General features: G+C 46.6%; 1 protein-coding gene across 1 annotated transcript in view; it reads right to left on the reverse strand.

Annotated features, from left to right (window-relative positions):
* Window positions 1-215: 215 nt before the first annotated feature.
* The window catches only part of LOC140689981 (von Willebrand factor A domain-containing protein 3B-like), a 72,210-nt gene continuing 51,667 nt past the window's right edge, over window positions 216-20,758 (reverse strand). The window contains 7 exon segments of the mRNA XM_072951355.1: window positions 216-287; window positions 748-1,099; window positions 1,101-1,343; window positions 9,017-9,117; window positions 11,668-11,805; window positions 13,481-13,605; window positions 17,443-17,554. Coding sequence (XP_072807456.1) covers window positions 943-1,099; window positions 1,101-1,343; window positions 9,017-9,117; window positions 11,668-11,805; window positions 13,481-13,605; window positions 17,443-17,554 — 876 coding nt within the window. The 3' untranslated portion in view covers window positions 216-287; window positions 748-942.

The raw sequence follows: 20,758 nt of genomic DNA on the forward strand, positions 1-20,758 counted from the left end.
TGCAAAAAGCAACTAAGATTTTCCTTATTAATAATCTGTACCCTATTCTTATCTAGCCCCAGGGCTATTACTGACAAGAAGAAGAGAATTGGGGAAATTTTTTTCACTTTTGAAATTAATGAAGCTAATTTTACCAAAAATCATTGAACAGAAGTGAATAATTTTGTATGCCATTGTTAAAATGTGTTCAAAGACAACAGTAACAAACAGCCCGATAGTTTTGGAATGTTCCCAGTGTAAGAGCTTTTATTCTGCTTCCACGCTCAATTAGAGGGACCTACAACAGACTAGAGACAAAAATAATTAGGGACGGCTCAATAAAAATTTCCAGAAAACAGTAAGATAGGTAACGTTCAGCCTTGCAGCTCTCAGAAAAGTTACTAGGACTTAATTTCAGTCCTAACATTAAATGATAAAATTCCTAATTCAGATGAGATACTCAATTTAAAATTAGATGGCAGGCTTGGATTGGAACTACATCATTTCAAGATTAGAACTACAGATTTCAAAAAATTTAAAAATCCCATGACAGTAATCTGTCAGCTCAAACTTCCAGGGTGGCGTGGGGAGTTTACCGGAAGACTGAGTACAGTTCCGTGAGGACAGGGAGAAGAACGGGATAAAGAATGGTCCGGAAAAGCCAGAACCACTAAGCTCAAACAGGCAGGGGGTCCGGGTGGAGGGCGGCACGGAAGTCTGCCTGTGCTGCAACCGGGACGGGGAGGGCAGGGGGGAGGGCGGCCTTACCTCAGCAGGGGGGCTAGTCCCACAGTGTCCGGTGGCTGAGGCAGCCCTGGAGGGACACTGGCTCTCTCCTACATGGTTGCCACCAGCTGCTTTAAGCTTTCCCAGCGATGCTCCTCAGCCCTTTGCTGCTTTACAAGGGCAGGGTGGGACTGCTCCAGGTGGAGGCGTGGCAGCGATGGTGTAGCTGGTTGACTCCTAGACCCCAGGGCCGAGGACCTTCTCTGGGAAGTGGATGTTAGCGTTACTTAAGGGTGTTAGAGTTTTTGCCGTGGTGTGGCCTAAGCTGGCCCGGAACCTGGGCAGTGACCGCGTGTGCACTACCCCCGGGAGAGGTCTCAGGGTGCTCCGGAGACAAACGATGTCGTCCCCCTCCCGCCTTGGGCTTGACGTGTCTCTTGGGGCAGGACTCTCGGGACCTGTTGCCACGGGAAGAGTCGTCCGAGTCCGAGGATGCCATCTCCTGGAGAGGCAGCCTCTTGGCAGCTTTCTTTTTCTTCCTTCTAGGGTTCTCCTGTTTTAGTGCTTGTGAATCCCCAGTGTCAGCTTCTTGGATTGGCCATACTGGTAAAGTAGAGTTTCTCATGTCCATGTCTTCCCTAGAGAGAGAGAGAAAGAGAGAGATCAGGGTTGCCCTGGTCTTGACAGCTGCTCTGTCTACAGAGATGTCCAAGCCAAGAGGTAACAAGTGTGGGTGAGGATGTGGAGAAAAGGGAACCCTCATGCACAGTTGGTGGGAAGGTAAACTGGTGCAAACACTACAGAAATCAGTATGTAGGGTCCTTAAAAAATGAAAAATAGAACTACCATCTGATGCAGCAACTCCACTTCTGGGTCAAAAGCCAAAGTAAATGAAATCAGTATGTTGAAGAGATATCTGCCTTCCCCCGTTCACTGCAACATTATTTACGATAGCCGAGATATGGTAACTAAATGTCCATTGGTGGGTGAATGAATAAAGAAAATGTGATATGTATGAAATATTATTTTGCCATAAAAAAGAAGGAAATTTGCCATTTGTGACAACATGGATGGACCCTGAGGGCCTTATGCTGGTTGAAATATGTCAGAAAAAGACAGATGCTGTAAGATCTCACTCATATGTGAAACCTAAAAAAAGCCAAACTCATAGCAACAGAGAATAGCATGATGGTTGCCAGCAGCTGGGGGAGTGGGAGAAATGGGGAGATGTTGGTCAAAGGGTATAAGAAATAAAACAAAATATACTGGGCAGTTTATTTTATCTAGAAGTGTTGTCCTTCAAAAAAGGCATCTTGGGAACACCATGACCCCATTCTAGCCATGCCATCATGACACTCCATTTTGGGAACTTGCTTTTTTCAAAGCCTTCAAGGTAAATTAAGGACAACAGCTGCCTAGTGTTAAAACTTATTTTGTTTCCATAATCGGTATCTGCCATCTTGGCTCACCCAGCTTTCGCTCTGAATAACTGTGACCATGGCTGCTTCGGAACCTTTTGGAAATTGTCAAGAAAAAATTAGCAGATGTGAGAAAAGATTTTTAGTTATTTTTAAACAGGAAGTCCCATCAATCATATCCCTCTTCCAAGGATTAAGAGTCATCTACATGTGATACTTTTCAAAGACTGGCTCAAGGACCCAGGAGGTAATTTCCAAGAGAGATTAAAAAACTGGCCACCCCTACTAGGATAGCTGTTGCTGAAAAAAAGAAAAAACAAAACCAAAAAGTTAACAAGTGTTGGCAAGGATGTGGAGAAACTGGAACTCTTGTGCACTGATGGTGGGAATGTAAAATGGTGCAGCCGCTGTGGAAAACAGTATCAAAATAGTAACAATAGAATTATATGATCCATCAATTCCACTGCTGGGTATATACTCACAAAAAGGGACCCAAACGGATCTGTACACTGATGTTCATAGAAGCATTATTCACAATAGCCAAGAGGTAAAAGAAACCCAAGTGTTCATTGACAGACAAGTGGATAAACAAAATATGGCAAAATCATGCAATGGAATACTGTTTAGCCTTAAAAAGGGAGGAAATTCTGGCACTTGCTATAACATGGATAAACGTTAAGCCAAGTGAAATAAGCTCATCACAAGATGACAAACACTATGATTTCATGTATACAAGGTCCCTAGTCAAAATCATAGAGCTAGAACATAACATGGTGGTTGCCAAGGGCAGGGTGTGGGGGGGAGAGGGGATGGGATGCAGAGTTCACAGGTGCAGAGTCTCAATTTGGGAAGAAGTTCTGGAGGTGAATGGTGGTGATGATTGTATAACAGTGTGAATGTATTTAATGCCATTGATCTGCATGCATTAAAATGGTAAATTTTATGTTTTGTTTATTTGACTACAAATTTTTAAAAAAATGGCCTGACTAGTAGCCATAGCATTGGCAAAATTCTTCCCAGGAGACCACCAACAAGATGATCCTGAAATGTTAAGGCCAGCACCTGTGTGGATGTCTAAGTTCTGTGAGGCCAGGTTCTCGGAGATTCATCTTGAAATCACACTGCAGGGTTGTAATCACCAGCCTTGTTCTTTGAAGTCTAAAGTCTTATCCACCACACTACCATCAACTATCCCTCAAATTGCTATCTCCCTCCAGAGCAGACCGAGTTGATACATATACTACTTCCTTCTCAGAGGTTTTTCTTTTCTCTATCTCCCATGTATTAGGATTGGTCCCAGTCCAGTCTACAAGCTATAAACTGTCAGAAAGAAGAGAAACAAGGAAGGAGGCGTGGGAAGAGAATTTTTCAGGTGCACCAGAGGTACCCAAAGAGTAAGGCAGAGGAGGGGCTACCTACCCACCTGAAGGACACTGGGAAGACGATCTTGGGAGGAACCCAGGAAGAAGAGAATCTAAGACCAAGAGCAGCGCACATCTGGCCCTCAGTAGGGGGTTGGTCACCTAAGTTATGGACAACCTGAAGGATTACACTGGAGGCAGGCAATAATGAAACAGAGGTGCCCTTGTCATGCAAAGATGCAAATAATGTATTAAATGGAAAAAAATTTGCAAACCGGAATGTATGGTACAGCTTCATTTCTATTTTTAAGACTGAATGCATGGGATGACTGGAAACCTTTGATTCAATCTCTTAATCGTTGCTTCAGGGAAATGTATGCCAGTGGAATCCTCACTTCCTCCACATTAAACAATCTTTTCTCAACTGTCATAAATAATGAGAAACAAAGCTTTTTATTTTGAGGAGAAAGAATCAACATAGCAGAGAAAACACTCTAGAAAGATATATATCAAAGTATAAATGATTAGTTTTGAACTGAGGGACTATAGATGGTTTTTTATATCCCTTTTGCTTTTAATTCCTAAATTCTATTAACCATGCATTAACTTTTGGAATAAGAAGAAAACCACTTAAGTTGTCATGATTAGAATAAATATGAGCTGGGATTTTGATCCTGGAAAAGGAAAAGCCTTTATTTACATAAACAAAGCATACGCTGCTGGGCCACCCTATTTACTCTCCAGAATGACGGAAGTTGACCAAGTTCAAGATATTCCACAAGGAAATGTCCCCTCATGGGATGGGGGAGCAGGGTAGATGCGATCTGATGTGAAAGCTCTTAGCCACGCCCTCCCCACCAGGCACCCTCCCTCTGCTTGGCCCAGCCCACTCTGTGGGAAGGGGAGGGGTGGCCGAGCTCTTGACACCGGCTGGTGGGCTGGTGGACCGTCTCCATCAGCAGGCTTGGAAAGGCACTGCTAAATGGCTTTCTTTTGCCCCATCTCATGACCAAGAGAGTTAAATTAAGTCCCCTATGCATAACTTTAGGCTACAGAATTGGTTAAATAACATGACAAATGGGCCAACACTGCGGGGAGCCAGGCACTGTACCTTTGTGACCTTTGTGGGCTCTTCAGAAGCAGCTGGATCCACTTCAGGGAAGAGACAGCTGAGCACCCTCTCCCTGCTCGCTCTCTGTGTCTAGCTAGGCCCACCAGTTCGCTTGATCAGGTATTGTCCCCTTGGCCCTGTTCTTGCTGGTTCCCTGAGGCCTCAGGTTTTGTTTTAAGCCGTTCAGACATTTTTTTTTTCTTTAACTGGAGGTACTGGGGATTGATCCCAGGACCTTGTGCATGCTAAGCATGCGCTCTACCACTGAGCTGTACTCTGCCCCCAGGGCTCGCTTCTATTCTGCCCCGAGTGTGTCTCATAGAACATGAAGAACGGGAGGAACTCTGGAGTCAGCACCGAACAGGTGTCTGATAAGGACCAGGAGGCCCCCGAGTTTTAGCAATGCAGGGGCAGAAAATGGAGAGGCTGATGAGAAAAGGCTGTTGTCATCCAAACAGCTCCCACTGGCCCTCAGGAGTAACGAACCTCCACGACTCTCTGCGTTCTCGTCCCAAGCCCGAGCATGCTTTTTGAAGACACAATGGCATCTGTCCCCCGGGATAAGGAAGGACACACAGACACGGTGAATGCTGAATGCCTGCTTTCCCAGCCTCAGGATCTGACCAGAAGGGACCGACAGAGCGCGTGACATACACGGGCTTAATGGGTTCAGGGGCACAGCTCCTTCTAAGGGAAAAATAGTAGTGGCCAAGCGAGATTATGAGAAGTGATTCATCTCATGCAATGTCAGAGGCGGCGCTGAATCTTGAAGTTTTCATCAATGACTTAACATCTGTGCTGTCGGGAAGGCAATGTGAGGCCGCGTGACGTGGAGTAAGGGGAGGAGTGTCCAACAGCATGGGAATTATAATTTCCTTGGAGGCACACTCCTAAATCCAAATAGCTTGATGGAAAATTAACTGCTCAAGGAAAGATAACGAGAGACGAATATTTTGTGTAACAGAAACTGAGAGCTGGCCGCAGACCCAGACAAACCTCATGTGAGCCCCGGGAGGGGGTCTCCTCTCCAGGACTCTCATGCCCAGCCCTGGCCCCAAGGCCACACAGTTACCGGCACACATCAGCGGACGAACACGCCTGCCTTCAGGATCTCACTGCCCAACAGCCTCCTATAGATGCCCGGTGACTTTTCCGGAGCACAGAGGAAATGATTCGTCCAGTCTGGCCTTGCTTTGACCACACTTAGAAGGTGGCTCATTTCTTCAAGAAATCAAACTCCCTCTAAGGCGAATCTTCTTAAGGAGAGAACTTGAAGGTAATTTGCCCAAGTCTTGCTCTGCCAAGAAGGAAGGGAGAATGGATTCCAGCTCTGCTGGGAGGGATTCCCAGCCCGCTACACGGCACCAGCCGCGTGGATTCAGCCCAGGCCTGCCAGGGGCGCCCTGCCCATAGAAGCATGTGGTCCCCACCTGCGGGTGGTTGAGTAACACCTGGTAGAGGCACGTCCCTTCACTGGAGAAAACCAGAAGCCAGAGCATGAAGCCCACCAGGAGTGTTTCCCCTGAAGGGGCCAGAGGCCACAGCCTTCTGACGTGACCAGGACCTCGGGGTGCAGGAGGTAGTCAGGGAGGAGCTTGGGCTGTGAATCTCCAGCCTGGTGAGGAGGGAGGAGGCCAAAATGGGGGAAAATTCCTTCTGGTCCACTCGCTTCTTGGAGTTAGGAGAAATTACATGTGTTTTCTCTAAATGGACAAAGTTATAGACACGTTAGGGAATATTTTCGTTTAGAACAGACATCTCTGATGCCATGAACCGTAGAAGAGCTCATGGACTTTCCTGAAGGTGAGGCAAGAGCAAGCATTCCCCTCCACCCTCTCAGGAGCTGTTAGAGAACGCGGTCACCAGGTTGCCAGGGAAGGAGAAAACTGCAACAGCCTCACTTCATTTCACACCACAAATACAGTGATACTAAAATTCTCTCCTTTAAGAATTAGTTCTTTCGCATTTAGCGAAACAGGTAACCTATTTTACAAGCCAACCTTGCTATAAGTCTTGAAGAATCATTTAAGTGTCAAAATTTTGAACTGAAAATGAAAATTTGCATCAGCTGTGGCCATATTCTGCCATTTTGAACCCCTTCCCCTTCCAAATACTTTCCTTCCTGCCTTCACTGTGTACCACCCTCTTTAGGAACCAGGAGAGATTCAGACAGTTACTAATTTGGGAAGTGAGGGGCTGCAGAGACAGAGGGAAAGCAGTCAAGCAAGAAAAGTGATGATAACGCAAACAACAGTTTAGTGACAAAACCGAGAACTAGTTCTTCCTCAAGGGATAAAAATAACAATCTGACACAGATCTTTGAGTTGTTCTGCAAACATTAAGACCACCCCCTCCACTGACCCAGGGGGAGGGTGGTGACTACATGCCGACCACCTGCACGGAGACCCCAGACTGGTTGGAACTTGAAGGCTGATGATCAAGATTCCTGAAACACCACCATGTTACCTCGCCACCAACCAATCAGAAGAAAGTCCACGAGCTGATCATGCACTATGCAGCCCCCACCTCAAAGGCTGCCATTTAAAACCCTTCCCTGAAAGCCATTGGGGAGTTCGGGTGTTTTGAACGTTAGCTACCTATTCTCCTTGCTCAGTGCCCTGCAATAAATGTACTTTCCTTCACCACAACCGGGTGTCAGTAGATTGGCTTTGCTGCACGCAGGCCAACGGACCCAAGTTCGATTTGGTAGCAGAAAGGAGATGAATCCCACTGTGTGCCAAGCACCTGCTTTACGCCAGGCATGGCAATGGCTGTCTCCAGTGCTCACACCACCCTAACCTCACGATGAAGAACAACTTCTGAGGTGATGAGCAACCTGCCAGGGACACATAAGTGAGTGAGCGTGGGGCTGGGACAAGAGCCCAGGTCTTAGTTTCCGACGCCTCTTCCACTGCAGTCGTCAACCATGGTGGCACACTGCAACCACTCGGGGAGCTTTAAACAACCTGACCCCAGGTCCCACTCTCAGACTGTGACCCTGAGGCAAGAGCACAGGAGCAGTCTGGGTTGGAGATGGAGATAAGAGGTCCTCAGTGTCAACGGAGTCATGAAGCATTGGGTGAGGGTCAAATCAGGCAAGGAGGATGTCCAGAGAGAGAACCAGCCTCAAGAGGCGGGGCTTAGAGAAGGAGGGCGTGGCCGATAGGCAGGTCAGCATGAGTGGAGATGATCGGTGTGAGTGTGTGAGGTGCTGAGCGGTCCTTGTGGAAGCAGTTTCTGCAGGGGGCAGGGTGACACACCCCATGCTTAGGGAGTCAGCAGGAGGTGAGACAGCTGAGCTGACAGGCTGTGAGTCTGCACGCAGAGCCGGGCGGTGAAGGCAAAGGCAGTGCTGGACTGCACTGCAGAGCCCAGCGATGTCTACTTATTTAGGATGTGTGTGCACACATGCGTGCACAGATGTAATAGGGGAGGCAACTGTGGGTTTTCACTGAGGTGAAGGCATTGGGGGAGAGGAGCTAAGGTGAGAGAGGAGGAGAGTCCAGGACACGGGCAGAGGGGACGGGCCTGGTGGACAGATCAGACTTGGACGAGAGGAGGGACTTTGACACTGCGGGGATGATACAGGCTTGCACAAGCCCAGGGGTGGGGAAAGAAGCTCAGGGAGAGAATGTCTGGTGGTTCCTGTTTATGAAGTATGAGGTGAGGCCATTGGGAGATGGATGTTGGCACCCGAAGATGGCACGCAAATTCCAGGTGAAGTTGGAAGGTGTTTCCTGGATCCCTTTCCCCAGCTCATTCTCAAAACCCACCTCCACCTCCAAGGTCTGGGCTCCGGATTCCAACTTTGATGCCCCTCGTTGGCCCCAGGGACCTGGGGTTTTGCCTGCTCTCCAGGCCTCAGCTTTTTCTTACTGATTTTGCTTTAATCCACCTTTCCAGATTTTAGCAATCCTGCTTTGCTGCCTCAGATGAAAATGTGTTCACCCTGCTGTCGCCCCTGGAGACCCACCCCATCCCCTGCCACTCACCTGGGCACAGGCAAGCCAGGGCCAGCACCTCACTCTCACCCTGAAAAGGGAGAGGTGACAGGTGACTGGTCCCAACTGCAACTTAATCTACCTCGTACCTTACGGTGAGACTTCATTATTTGAATCCTTACAAATAAAAGGAAAATAAATCCGTCAGATTTGTGGCAGGATTGAACACCTTTTGGAAGGGTCAGTAAAATATATAATGTTGAATCTGAGATCAGAACCAGACAGACAAATAGCCAGCAGGTATAAGGCGTGACGCTGAAGGCAGGAACAATCGTCACGGAGCTGCATTTTAAGCAGGAGGTCCCCCAACCTTGCTTTTCTCCCCAGGTGTTTAGAGATCATGGATCTCAACTCAGAAACAGAGTAAAGGTGCAAAGATATAAATAAAATTCAGAAAGTAAAAAAGTTGGGTCCACTTACACTTTTGAATCTTCCAGAATTGGAGGTGATTTTATTTGAGAGCAAGAGAGAGCATATTTGTTTTGGCTGATCTTGATAAGTGCACTCCGAGGGCAAAATTCCTGTAAAAATACCAAAAGTGTTCATTCAAATTTAAATCAGAAATGTCCACAATTCAGATGTAATTTTATTCTAGCTCAACCCATTAGAACAGCTACTAGGCCATTATCCTGTTCCAGGCGGTACTTAAAGGGCAGTTTAAATGCTTGATAATTTTACACGGAATAAAAGTCGTCATTTGGTCCTCTCTGTCATTTTCCCATATCCTGGATTATTTGCCAAGTCCGCCCACATAAGATGTGTGTGTACACGTGTGTGTGCACACACAAACACTCCTTCATGTACCCACCTTCCCGTCTATCTTAATTTCAGCCTTGGCCATCTCTTTCCTAGACTTATAAACTGTCACCGCCATCCCTTGCTGGATGTCCCACCATCAGCCCAAGTCTCCCAGAATTTCTATCGGAATTGTGCTCAGTGTTCCTCCCTGAGACCATGCCATCTGGTCCAGGGCCCCACTGCCCTGTGGGTAACTTCCAAGGTTCTTTCTGGGCTCTGAGGCTCTTTGTCAGCGATGCTGGGTCCCTTGCTTCATCTCTCCCCACATCTGGGATCTGCCCATGGCCCCGTCCCTTCTAACGTCCCTTGTTCTGCTTTCTCCTCTCTTGCCTGGTCTACATCCTCAGAGCAGGGCCACCGGGCTGAGATGTTCCCACCCGCTGCCCTTCCAGGCTGCTTCTTCACTGCCATCCAAACAGCTCCAGGAAAGCCCGTTGTCTCTCAGGGAATTTTCCTGGGTTGATAAGAAGACGCCCTTTCCCTGTCTTGTTCTGTTAGATTAGATACTGCGCTCCTGGGGCCACTGGCTCCGATGGTCTCCACTCATCCACCCTAAAATTCAACCCTTCATCCTAAAATCCACTCACCATGACCGCTTCCCTGATGGCCATGCCTCGCACTACAGTCAACAACTGACTGGATAGTATTTAAATACAGGCAGCTGAGCACAGACATTCAGGGTGCAGGCGACTGAATCAGACTGCCTGGGCTCAGATACCCGTCCCACCACTTAGCCTGGGTGTGGTGCACCTCTCTGCTTCGGGTTTCTTATCTGAGGATGGGGATAATAGTACAGACCTTTTAAGCTTTATTTCTTCCCCCTTAACAGAGGCGCTGGGAACTGAACCCAGGACCTTGTGTCTGCCCAGCACGCGCTCTACCGCTGAGCTGCACCCCCACCCCCCACCTGACAGTGTTGTGAGCGTTCAGCTGTTCACCGTGGGAGGCACTCAGGTTAGTATTTGTGCTGGGTAAGAAGTGTGTAACACAGTGAACACCAGTTTGGTTCGCTGCTCGGTGCTGCCAATGCATTTTTCAGGCATATTAAGTGGACCATCAGAATGGAAACATCATTCATTCAAGTACTTTATAAAGCAGTTGTGAGAACTTGCTCTTCGTCAGGAGCTGTGCCAGGGATGCACAGACAACTAGGACGCAGTCCCCGCCTTTAAGGAGTGGGGTGATCGGAGAGGCAGCCAGCGTGGGAGGAAGGCAGGACAGTGTGCGGGGGAGCCTGAGGGCCTCGGCAGAAGTCGGGCAGAGTCTTGGGGTGGCAGGAGCTCTTATGGAAAGAAGATGGGGAGGCGGTTCAGGAAGAGGTAACACCCAGGGGCTTGAAAAAGCCCCGTGTTCATGGAGCAGTGAGCCTTCCACAGAGCTGGAAGCCAAGCTCACAGGGCAAGCTGGGCTTGGGCTGGGGTCACATTGGGCTTTCCCTTGAGTTTTCTGAGAAGTGAGTTTGGGGGCGGGGAGGGTACATCAGGCAGGCAAGTGATATCATCAGATTAGTAAACTGATAAAGATTGTTTTCTCGAATTTCAGGGAAAATACACAGGGAAGGACAGCAGACTCAGCCGCAGTAGTTGAGTCTTATCTCTAAAATGGGTTAGTAAAGTTTCCTCTCGGGATCCTTGAGTCCCTAGCTCCTGGTCCAGCTTCCTGCTTCCCTTACAGCATGCTCGGTCTCAGCCTCTAGCAGAACGGGAGGATCTGTAACAGCACCATCATTCTCTGAGGGCAGGTCCAGGTCACGTCTCAGCCCTCCCTGGGCCCCCTCTACAGCCCTGCTCCTCTGCCTGCCACCCTGGCACCTGCCCTCTCTTATCTCAAGGTTCTGCTCATCTAGCTCCCTTTGTCCCCAGGATGCTGTCCAAACCCCTGCTCGTGGGGGTCACAGCCTTCTCAACTGAAGGCTGAGAGAGGGAGTGTTGCAGTAAGAACCCTGGGAGGCTGTGGCCGAGGCCAGGATGGGAGCGAGCCTCCCCAGCCATTGGATGTGGAATGAGAGCCCCAAAGACCGTCTGAAGGGTGAAGGTGTGCTAGGAGGCCATGGCGACCTTAGTGAGGGCAGATTCTGTGTTGCACAGTGGACAGATGTCTAACCACAGGGAGTGGATGTCGGGGTGGTGGTGGATAGATACAGCTGAGAAATCACTTTCAAGACTTCCGGCAGTGCCAGGAAAGAGAGAAGCATTGCCCACAAGAAAGGCGGGGTAAAAGAAGCTACTTTCTGCTTACAGAGAAAGTTCTTTTCTAAATGAAAGTCTACTTACTCTCCGGTTGTTACACTTTAAAACTGTGTAGAATTTATCTTCAGCTGCATCCTGGTTTGGAAGGGCTATGACAATGGCGGGGACATAGAAATCAAATCCTTTGGGTACCACAATTTTGGCAAACACGTAATCACCAACCTGTAGATGAGAACATAATTCATAGCAAATATTTTGCTTACAGATGCTATAGACAATATCAATATAAGCTTGTTTTACATCCCCCAAGATGATTAGCAAGTACTAATGCTAGAATTCAAATATTTCTTTTTTCTCAATTGGAAAGAGTCACTAGTTCCAAAATTCTCTGGGCTCACTGGGCCACAGCTAGAAACTTGTGAGCAGTTTGGCAAAGCCTCATTTTTAGCAGGACTTCACCTGACATAGGTCCCAGGGACAGCTAGCAAGATGGCAAGGGGTCTGGAAACCATATCCTACAAAGACTGGTTGAAGGAACCTGGAACGTTTAGAGCCAGGCTGGGACCTGGGGCCTGGGGCCCTTTGCTGCAGTGCTTGCACCTGGACAAATGTCTCCTTGAGCAACAGAATACGAAGAAACTATAAGGGGCCAAAAGTAACTGTGTGCATGTGAAGTTGGGGTGAGTTATGAGTAATAAGATATAATAAGAACAAAAACCCAACTGCCACTTCTGAGGTGCGGGGAGCAAAAGTAGGGCACTGCCACACAGCACCACCAAGGGGGTGAGCAGACTACCTGAGCCACCCCTCTGACCTGACCTCTTGACCTGCTCCTACCCTCACCCCATTTTAGGAACAAGCTGGCCCCTCCAAACCCCCCAGGGAGTGAGCAAGGGCACTGTTACTTTTTTTTTTGCTGCAGCACAAGTCCCAGTAAGGCCTTGCCTGAATTCCTCCTCTGGCCTCTTACCGATTTCTACTGATTAAAGGGTCCAGGAACCCGGGTCAGTAACAGTTTCACACGAGGACCACAGAGAGAATGAACAGCGCCCTACACGTCTGAACGGTGATCAGGGCAGAGGAAAGGATGAGGTTTGTTTAATGTGGCTCTGAAGCGCATACATGGGGAAAAGTCACAAAGAGAGAAGTTCCAGCAGAAAGCAAATCTCGTGAAGGGGCACACAGGGCTGCTGGGCATCTGTCAGGTGGAGGGGATTAACGGTCAGGGGCAAAGTGCACTGATGTGTGCCTCAAGTCTGCCCAGGGGAGGCAGGGACAGACACCAACGTGGAATCCTGTGAGTGCTCCCAGGGTGCTCTTTGCCCTGGCTCCCAGTATCCAAGAAACAGCAGCAGTGGAGATGGGGGAGGGCTTTCTCTACTCTTTGGCCTTGGTGCTGGGATGAGGATAGCACAAGGGGACAGGCTAGACACAGCACCATTCTGACGAATTTATAAGCAGATGAGAACACATCAGCCTGGCTCACCCCTCAGATGTATGTTCTGGGCATCAAGGTCTGGCATCAGCTGATTACAATGTCAAGGAAAGTGCTACCTCTGCTCTTTTTTTTTTTTCTTAATTGAAGTATAGTCAGTTTACAGCTTCTCTCTCCTCTTGTTATTAAATCTGTTTTAGTATCATCTTCTGCAGTTCACGAGCACCAGCAGTCATAGCAAATCCCTCTCCCAAACTGTCTAGTGTCTGTTAAGTGACAAGGGCCTCAAGGGGCAATGCAAACAGGTCTGTGCTGTCCTGAGCTCCTTAACAGGGTGTTAGCAGATCAGGGTCAGGAGCAAAGAAATTGCTAGGCAAGAGGTCATAGGAACAGGGGCCACTGTTATCCAGAGCTCTGGGAATGGTGAAAAAGGGCCCGGGAAGAGATGGCTGGAGCAGGTACCTGGAGCAGTGGGCAGGGCATGGCACCCCCTACAGGCGTGATGAATGAGATGGGCACGACCTTGGTGTCTCCATACCGGAAGCCCACGAGCGCAAGGGTGGGGCTCACACACTTCTTCACAACCCCTGTAAGGAGTCAGATTTAAAATAAAATATAAAGACAATGCCTATTCCCTTAGGCTTGCCGCAGCCTGTTGACTTCACTCAGCTGTAACACTTTGCCTGTTTCAATCAGTGTGCCTGCCACTTGATTTCTCCACCAGATAACACTGGATCCTGTGGGATGCCTGCTCAGTCAGAGTGGTCTGGAGCTGAGCTGGGAAGCTGAGAGAACACAGGAAGCCCGTTCAGCCAGCATCACCAGCACCGTCCTGATGGGAACATGGTTCCTAGAAATATTCTCTCCCCAGACACTTCCTAGCATCCGATTCTCTTGTTTGTTTCTTTTAGCCGTATTTCCTTCTGTAACACTTGGAGATAGAAAACCGTTATTGTTAAGTTGTGAACGTGAAAGGAAATATGAATTCCCCTCATCAACTTTTCAGCTAATATTACACACCCAAAGGCTTCCCTAAAATCAGTAATCAGTAAAGGAAGGGAAAAAAAGCAGCAAGTTTTCTTGTCTTTTAGTTATATACAGAGAGAGTATTCTAACAGGAAAAGAAAATACTGGTGTTAAGGTGCACGTATTTTGTCATTTATCCTAGTTGAAATTTCTTTTCCCATTAAAAAGGGATTATAAGCATTAGAGGGAAGTTTTGACATGACATTTCCCTGGCAGTGACAGCTGCACTTGGACCCCCTAGTCCGAGACAGAAATGTGTTCGACCCCACTGGGCTCCCAAGGTGTGAGTGCCTGGCACCCCTGCTCCAGCTCCCATGCTGGCCTTGACAAATCCCGTGTCCTTTCATGTGGCAAAGAAATAGCTGCTGATTTTCGATTCTTAAGTTCATGTGTCTTGTTTTAAATGGCCAAAGAAAGGAAAAAAAATTTTTTTAATGTCAGTATCATGACAGATGATAGGAAAGGCTAGAAAATGATTCTAGATTAAAAATGATGAAAGAGACACGGTAACAAAATTTTAATAACGATTCTGAATTGAGACTTTGTAAGAGAGAAAAAAATGCTATAAAGGTTATTATTGGGACAATTAAGATAATTGGAATATATAGTTAAAAGAGTATATAATAATATTAAATTTCCTGAATTTGATAACTCAACTGTGGTTTTATTAAGAGAATAGCCTTGTTCCTGAGAAATACACACTGATGGATTAACGGGCAAAGGGGCATGATGACATTACCTAATCTCAAATAGTTCAGAAAAAATAATGTATGTTTTATGGGTAGAGCGAAGGAGACAGAGAGAGAGAGAATAGAAAAATAAAATAATAACGGTGGTAAATAAATGTGACAAAATGTTAAAAACTGGTAAATCTGGGCAAAGAGTATTTGGGCGTTTATTATTCTTGCACATTTTCCGTAAGTTTAAAATTATTTTTTATAAAAAAAACGCTATAAGGGTAAAATAGAGTTGAAATTCCCAATTAAAGAAAAGATTCATTGACTTCGGTGCAAAGGGAGGAGGACTGCGGGGAGGGGAACAAAAATTAAGGACATCCAGTTACCCAGCCTCATCATTTAATTCGGCAGAGTCAGTATTTACTAACAAGCCACTAATCAAAATAACTGAGTATAGGACTAAATCCAAATGTTTATTACCTTTAAAATGATTTATTTGAGCCGCAAATTAAAAATTCCCAAATGGCCAAACCCCATGGAGCTGTTAGGAGTGCGTGTCCCCTGCTTCTAGCTGCATACTTAAAATCACCGGGGCAATGATCACTGCCCACGTGGCCTCAGGTACCGCCGGTGGCTAAGTGTGAGCCCCGTTTCCCCGATTCCCTGGGTGAGCGGCGGTTACCCTTCTGCATTTTCTTATCATACAGGGAAGGTGCTAGGGAAAAGTTCGAGCAATACTACTTTTTTCTGGGACCTTGGCCAGCAAATTGATCCCAAGCCTTAATCCAGGCACATTGGGAACCCAGTGCTTTCATGTATTTCCATTCAACTGCCAAATTAGCCTTGGATCCCTCACTACGGCTCAGATTCAGAAAACCAAGCAGGGCTGGTCTCCTATGATCAGGCCCCAGAGAAATGGAAGGTGCTCAGGCCCTGCTCTTGAAAAGCAGAGTTTCATTATCTCACACATCCAGGTCCGTATTTACTCCCATCCCATCAACTTCAAAGCACATTTACCCAGTTTCAAATAAAATATCCTAGTTGTCAGCTCTACACATGTGCCTGCAGGAAACCCAAACTCCTGTTGAAGTATTTTTCCTGCTTCAAAGGCAGATTTGATTTAATTATGCTTAATAAATAATTATTTTTAACTGGAGATTGACAGGTAATGCCTACATGTAAGAGCAGCTATATTTCGAAGTATAATCTCTTGACAGCTCTTTCTCAGGGTTCTTTCTCTAAGCTTTCTTTTCCCAGTAGGCCTTTACCATGATTTCAATGACTTTTGTGTTGAGGTGTCAAAAATCTCTATCTCCAGACAGATTTCCTCTCCAGACTCTAGATCCATATCTCCAACAGCCTCTCTGAGAACTCCAGTGCCTCATGGTGCACCTACAGCTCATCATGTCCCAGACACACCTCGTTATCTTCCTGTCCACACCATCTCCGACAGGTGCCATCATTTACCTTATGGCCCAAGCCAGGGACCTAAGTGACATCCTAATCCACTGTATATACTCTTCACACATCAATGGGAGAGATTTTTTCGAAACTTCAAGTATGATTATGTTTCTTCCTGCTTTAAATGTGGCTCCGCAATAAAGTCCCAACTTCTTAACATGACCCATTATGAGCAGCCCCATACCCACCTTCTCTGAAGAGCTTTGTTACTGTCTACCCTTCCTTTGCATTCTAGGTCCCAGCCATAATCTATTTTATTTCTCCAGACATATGCTTTTCTTCACCTCTAGAGCTTCACACATATGATTTTCACTATCCATAGAGTTCTTGCTGAACTTCACCTGGCTGATTCCTTCGGGATCACTTGCCCCAGATGTCTTCGGCAAACCTCTTTGATCCAGCCACACTGGCTCCCGGGAAGAGGATGTCGTGGACACTCCAGCCTCAGGACTTTGTACTGCTGTTCTCTGTGCTTAGAGCTCTCTCCCCTAAAGAATCTCATGGCTTTCCTGTCCTTTTTCAAGTCCTTATTCATAGGCCACCTTCCCCGGAAGCTCTTCATTAGCCACCATCTTTATTTATTTATTTATTATTTTTTTAAACATTTTTTATTGATTTATAATCATTTTACAATGTTGTGTCAAATTCCAGTGTTTAGCACAATTTTTCAGTCATTCATGGACATATACACGCTCATTGTCACATTTTTTTCTCTGTGAGTTATCATAACATTTTGTGTATATCTCCCTGTGCTATACAGTATAATCTTGTTTATCTATTCTACAATTTTGAAATCCCAGTCTAGCCACCATATTTAGAATTGCAACCTTCACCTTGACACTCTCAACTCCCTTTGTGGTTTGATTTTCCTCACAGCCCTGGATCTGAAACACTACATATTTTATTTATTTGGTTGGTTGTCTGTCTCCTTCACTAGCAAGTAAGCTCCACAAAGACAAGAATTTTCTCCTGTTTCCTCACTACACTAGAATACTTAGTAATATTACACACATGGAACAATAGATATGTAGTAAAAATGTGTTTACTAAATGAGAGATTTAAAATAAACAAGTTTTTCTGGCTATTATTTCCCCACAAATATGAGGAGAAACCTCACCATCATTTCATTTTAGAAGTGGAATACCTTCGTACAGCCCATCAAGTGTCAGTGTTTTAGGGAAAGTGTCAGTGTTTTAGAGAAATTCTAATTCCTGATACCACATTACTTAACAAAGGAATCTTACAAAATAAAACATCTACCTGGAAAATAAAAGCCATTTTCATCACATCTTGCAATCACCTTCTGGCCTTTGAGTGGATCCAGTTTTTTGGATTTGATTTTCTTTGTTGGAGTTCCTTGACTTTTCTGTTGCTTAAAAAAAAAAGATAAAACATTAATAATTGATAGAAAAAGTCAATGCAGACAGTGAAAACCACAGATACAGGATAGCTTGGGATTCTCTACTTGAATCGCACTGTTGAAGAATTATACAATGTGCACATACTATGTACTCACTCTGAGTACCTTCCATTCTATGCTGTTGGGAACAGGCTCTTAAAACTGAACTGATATGGGGACCACTGTACATAGAAAGTAAGGCAGAATTTGCAGCCTAAATTCCATCAAGCTTTGTTAAAACAAACACAACAGCTCGTTCACAGAAACACAGCATCGCTTTCCCGGGATGGAAGGACATCAGTCAGGGCAGCTAGACACACCATCCCTTCAGTCACAAGGTTGACAGCACCTGTCCAGGAAGACGATATCCTGCTGCTTTTGAATCTTGCCGAAGACTTTAGAGACATACATACATGTATGTACAGCCCATGCCAGAGAGCGCTCTCCACCCTGTTCCGTTCCTGCCACGTGCAATACAAGGATGCCACTGGGTTTTAAAAAGAATCCATAGAGGATAAGAGTCAGAGAATGAGAACAAGACATGCTAGCACTAAACCAATAAACCAGCACATCTCCAGGCTTAGGTGCATGGGGGTAGCTGCATGCCAGTTTCACTGAGGAAGTCAGGTGGGCAAGGACACCGGCAGTAAGGATGATGTCCACTGGGCCATTCGATTTTGCCTTGTCTCCAAAATTCAGAGAATCCAATTCACTTCTCTGCCAGATTCCATTACCAAGGGATGTAGATCACGATCCAAAATGGTGCCACCCTCCTTTCGTTTCATTACTTAGCTCCAAGGTCACGCTCTCAGGTTTGCATTGGCGGGGTGAAATCACTCAGTGTTTGATACTTTCGAATTTTCCATTTAACAAACAACGTTTCCACATCAGGTACAGAATGCATTTGTATGACGTAACTAGAACTAGTCTTTGGCTTGGAATCTTGTTATAAAACCACTATATATTTTCCTGACCCAAATCACTGAACTCTGCTGCATGCAACCTCTCAACTGTACCAGGGGCAGCTCCAACGTGCTTGTCTGTCCATGTTTGTCCCTAAAGCCGAGGAAAGTCTGTGACCGCTGTAATAGGATAATACATGTGGGGGCAGGCATGTTCTGACCTTTTCTCTGGCTAGGATTGCTGATTATTAGACCAGAACATTTGCAAACTGTCTCTGTGAATAATTCAACTCTTCTTTAAAACCTTGATGAGGAGATCAGGGCCAGCCTGGAGCGTTTTCTGACCTTCACTGTCTCTCCCCTTATTCAGATTTGGAGGGGTTTTCTCTACCACAAGAGGATCCAGGGTCTGCCTCCCTTTTAGAAATGGGCCCTGGAAAGAAAATGAGAAAAAATCCTCACGGGAAAATGTAAATCAGGGGTGGCAAACTCCTGCCCAACCCATCTCGGCAGCAGAGTGAGGAGTAACCCACGGTATATAAAAATAGATTTAAAAAAAAAGTTCCTGTTGTATATAGCACAGGGAACTATGCTCAATATCTTGTAATAACCTTTAATGGAAAAAAAATATGAAAACAAGTACATGCATGTATATGCATGACTGGAACATTGTGCTGTACACCAGACTGACACGCTGTAACTGACGGTACTTCAATTAAAAAAGAGAGAGAGAAATGAAAGGCTTAGAGCGCATTCCTTCCCAGGGTATTTGCATTTTATCAGGAGTCAAAACCTTAGGCCAAAGGATGAAGCTCCAAGTGGAATTTCCTGCCTCAGCCCCTCCTGTTTGAAGAGGAAGCTAAATCTCCTTGCAAGACCTCTCACAAGCACAGCACATTGGCACGGGGATCACGGGGACAATGAGGACACTGGGTGCGCCTAAGGCTTAAGGGGGAAGCTTTGGCCAGAAGGACGTGCAGAGTTATCATCCCCTTTAAGAAGCCTTGGGCATTTAGCGTTGCTTTAAAATCCAAAGCAGACTTGTTTTTGTGGAGTTGTTTTTCCCCTCCTCCTTGGGGAACGTCTGTCATCACTTCAGAAAACACAGTCTGATCAACACACGTCCCCAAAACTTCTACGTGGTTTCCAACTTCCCTCTGCGGGGGCTGCTTCCCGAGCAGAGCTGTCTAGTCTTACCCTCAACCCAGTGTGGTCCCTGGTGCTGTGCGAGTGGCCCATCAGGAAGCACGAGAAACAATCGCAGGATGAAGCCCTGAATTACCAGACGGTATTCCAGTCCCCAGCCCGGAGCAGCACTGGGCTATGGGGAGGAGGTAACCACCCTGAAAGCAAAAAGCTCCAATCCAGCCTTAACCAATAGCAACTCACAGGGTTTTTGTGAAAGGGGGAACTTTTGGAGGGTGTTTGTTTTTCTCTTTTTGGTAGCAGCAAAGGACCCTAACCATAAATATGCATTATTATGCTGAATGAAGCGCTTGCTTCCCCGAGCTTGCAGAGCAAACTTGTAATATCTTCTCGGGGAATATTCCCTCACTGCTCTTTGAGGGATGAACCAAAGAGAGAAAAACTTGAAATGTTTTAAGTTATTTAAACCTGAGAATCACTACAGCTCTGCGATCTGTCATTCGGAGTTATCCCTACTCCAGAGGTGCACAATAGCCACACTCTGGAGCCACTTTTGTGTCACTGCCTGCAGTGTGGACCACCACCAACTGTCTACTATGGTTGTGTACAGACATCCTGCATGAGGCTATGGCATTAAATTAAAAAAAAAAAAGATGTTGGGCCTTTAAGAAAACTTTTCAAGAGATCTCTGTGCTGGTTACTTTGGTCACTCACCGGGTCCATTCTCCCCCAGCCCTGTCCGGCTCCACGCCCCAGGACCCCCAAGGACAACACGCCCCCATCTCCCTTGCTGGCTGACTTCCCGATAGGGTAAGCCAATGGGAGGCAGGAGTCCAGAGGGCAGCAGCAGGAGGAGACTGGGGTATTGGCTCCCTCCCTCCCTCCCTCCGTCTCTCTAGGAACACCTCCCTCTCCTGCTGGCGGGCTTCACTCTCACCGGCTGCAGTACCTGCACTTTTCCCCCCACCGTTCAAGTCTAGGGGTGACGACAACTTCCCACTATTCCCAGTGCAGGGGTGAAATCCCCTGGTGGCCGCCTCCATCTCTGCGAATAGTCCCTTCATTCATGTGTCTTCACTTGAAGCAACTGAATGGGATGCTGTTCCTGCCTGGACCCTACGGATAAGCC

Source organism: Vicugna pacos, chromosome 28 (assembly GCF_048564905.1).
Source record: "Vicugna pacos chromosome 28, VicPac4, whole genome shotgun sequence".
Lineage (NCBI taxonomy): Eukaryota > Metazoa > Chordata > Mammalia > Artiodactyla > Camelidae > Vicugna > Vicugna pacos.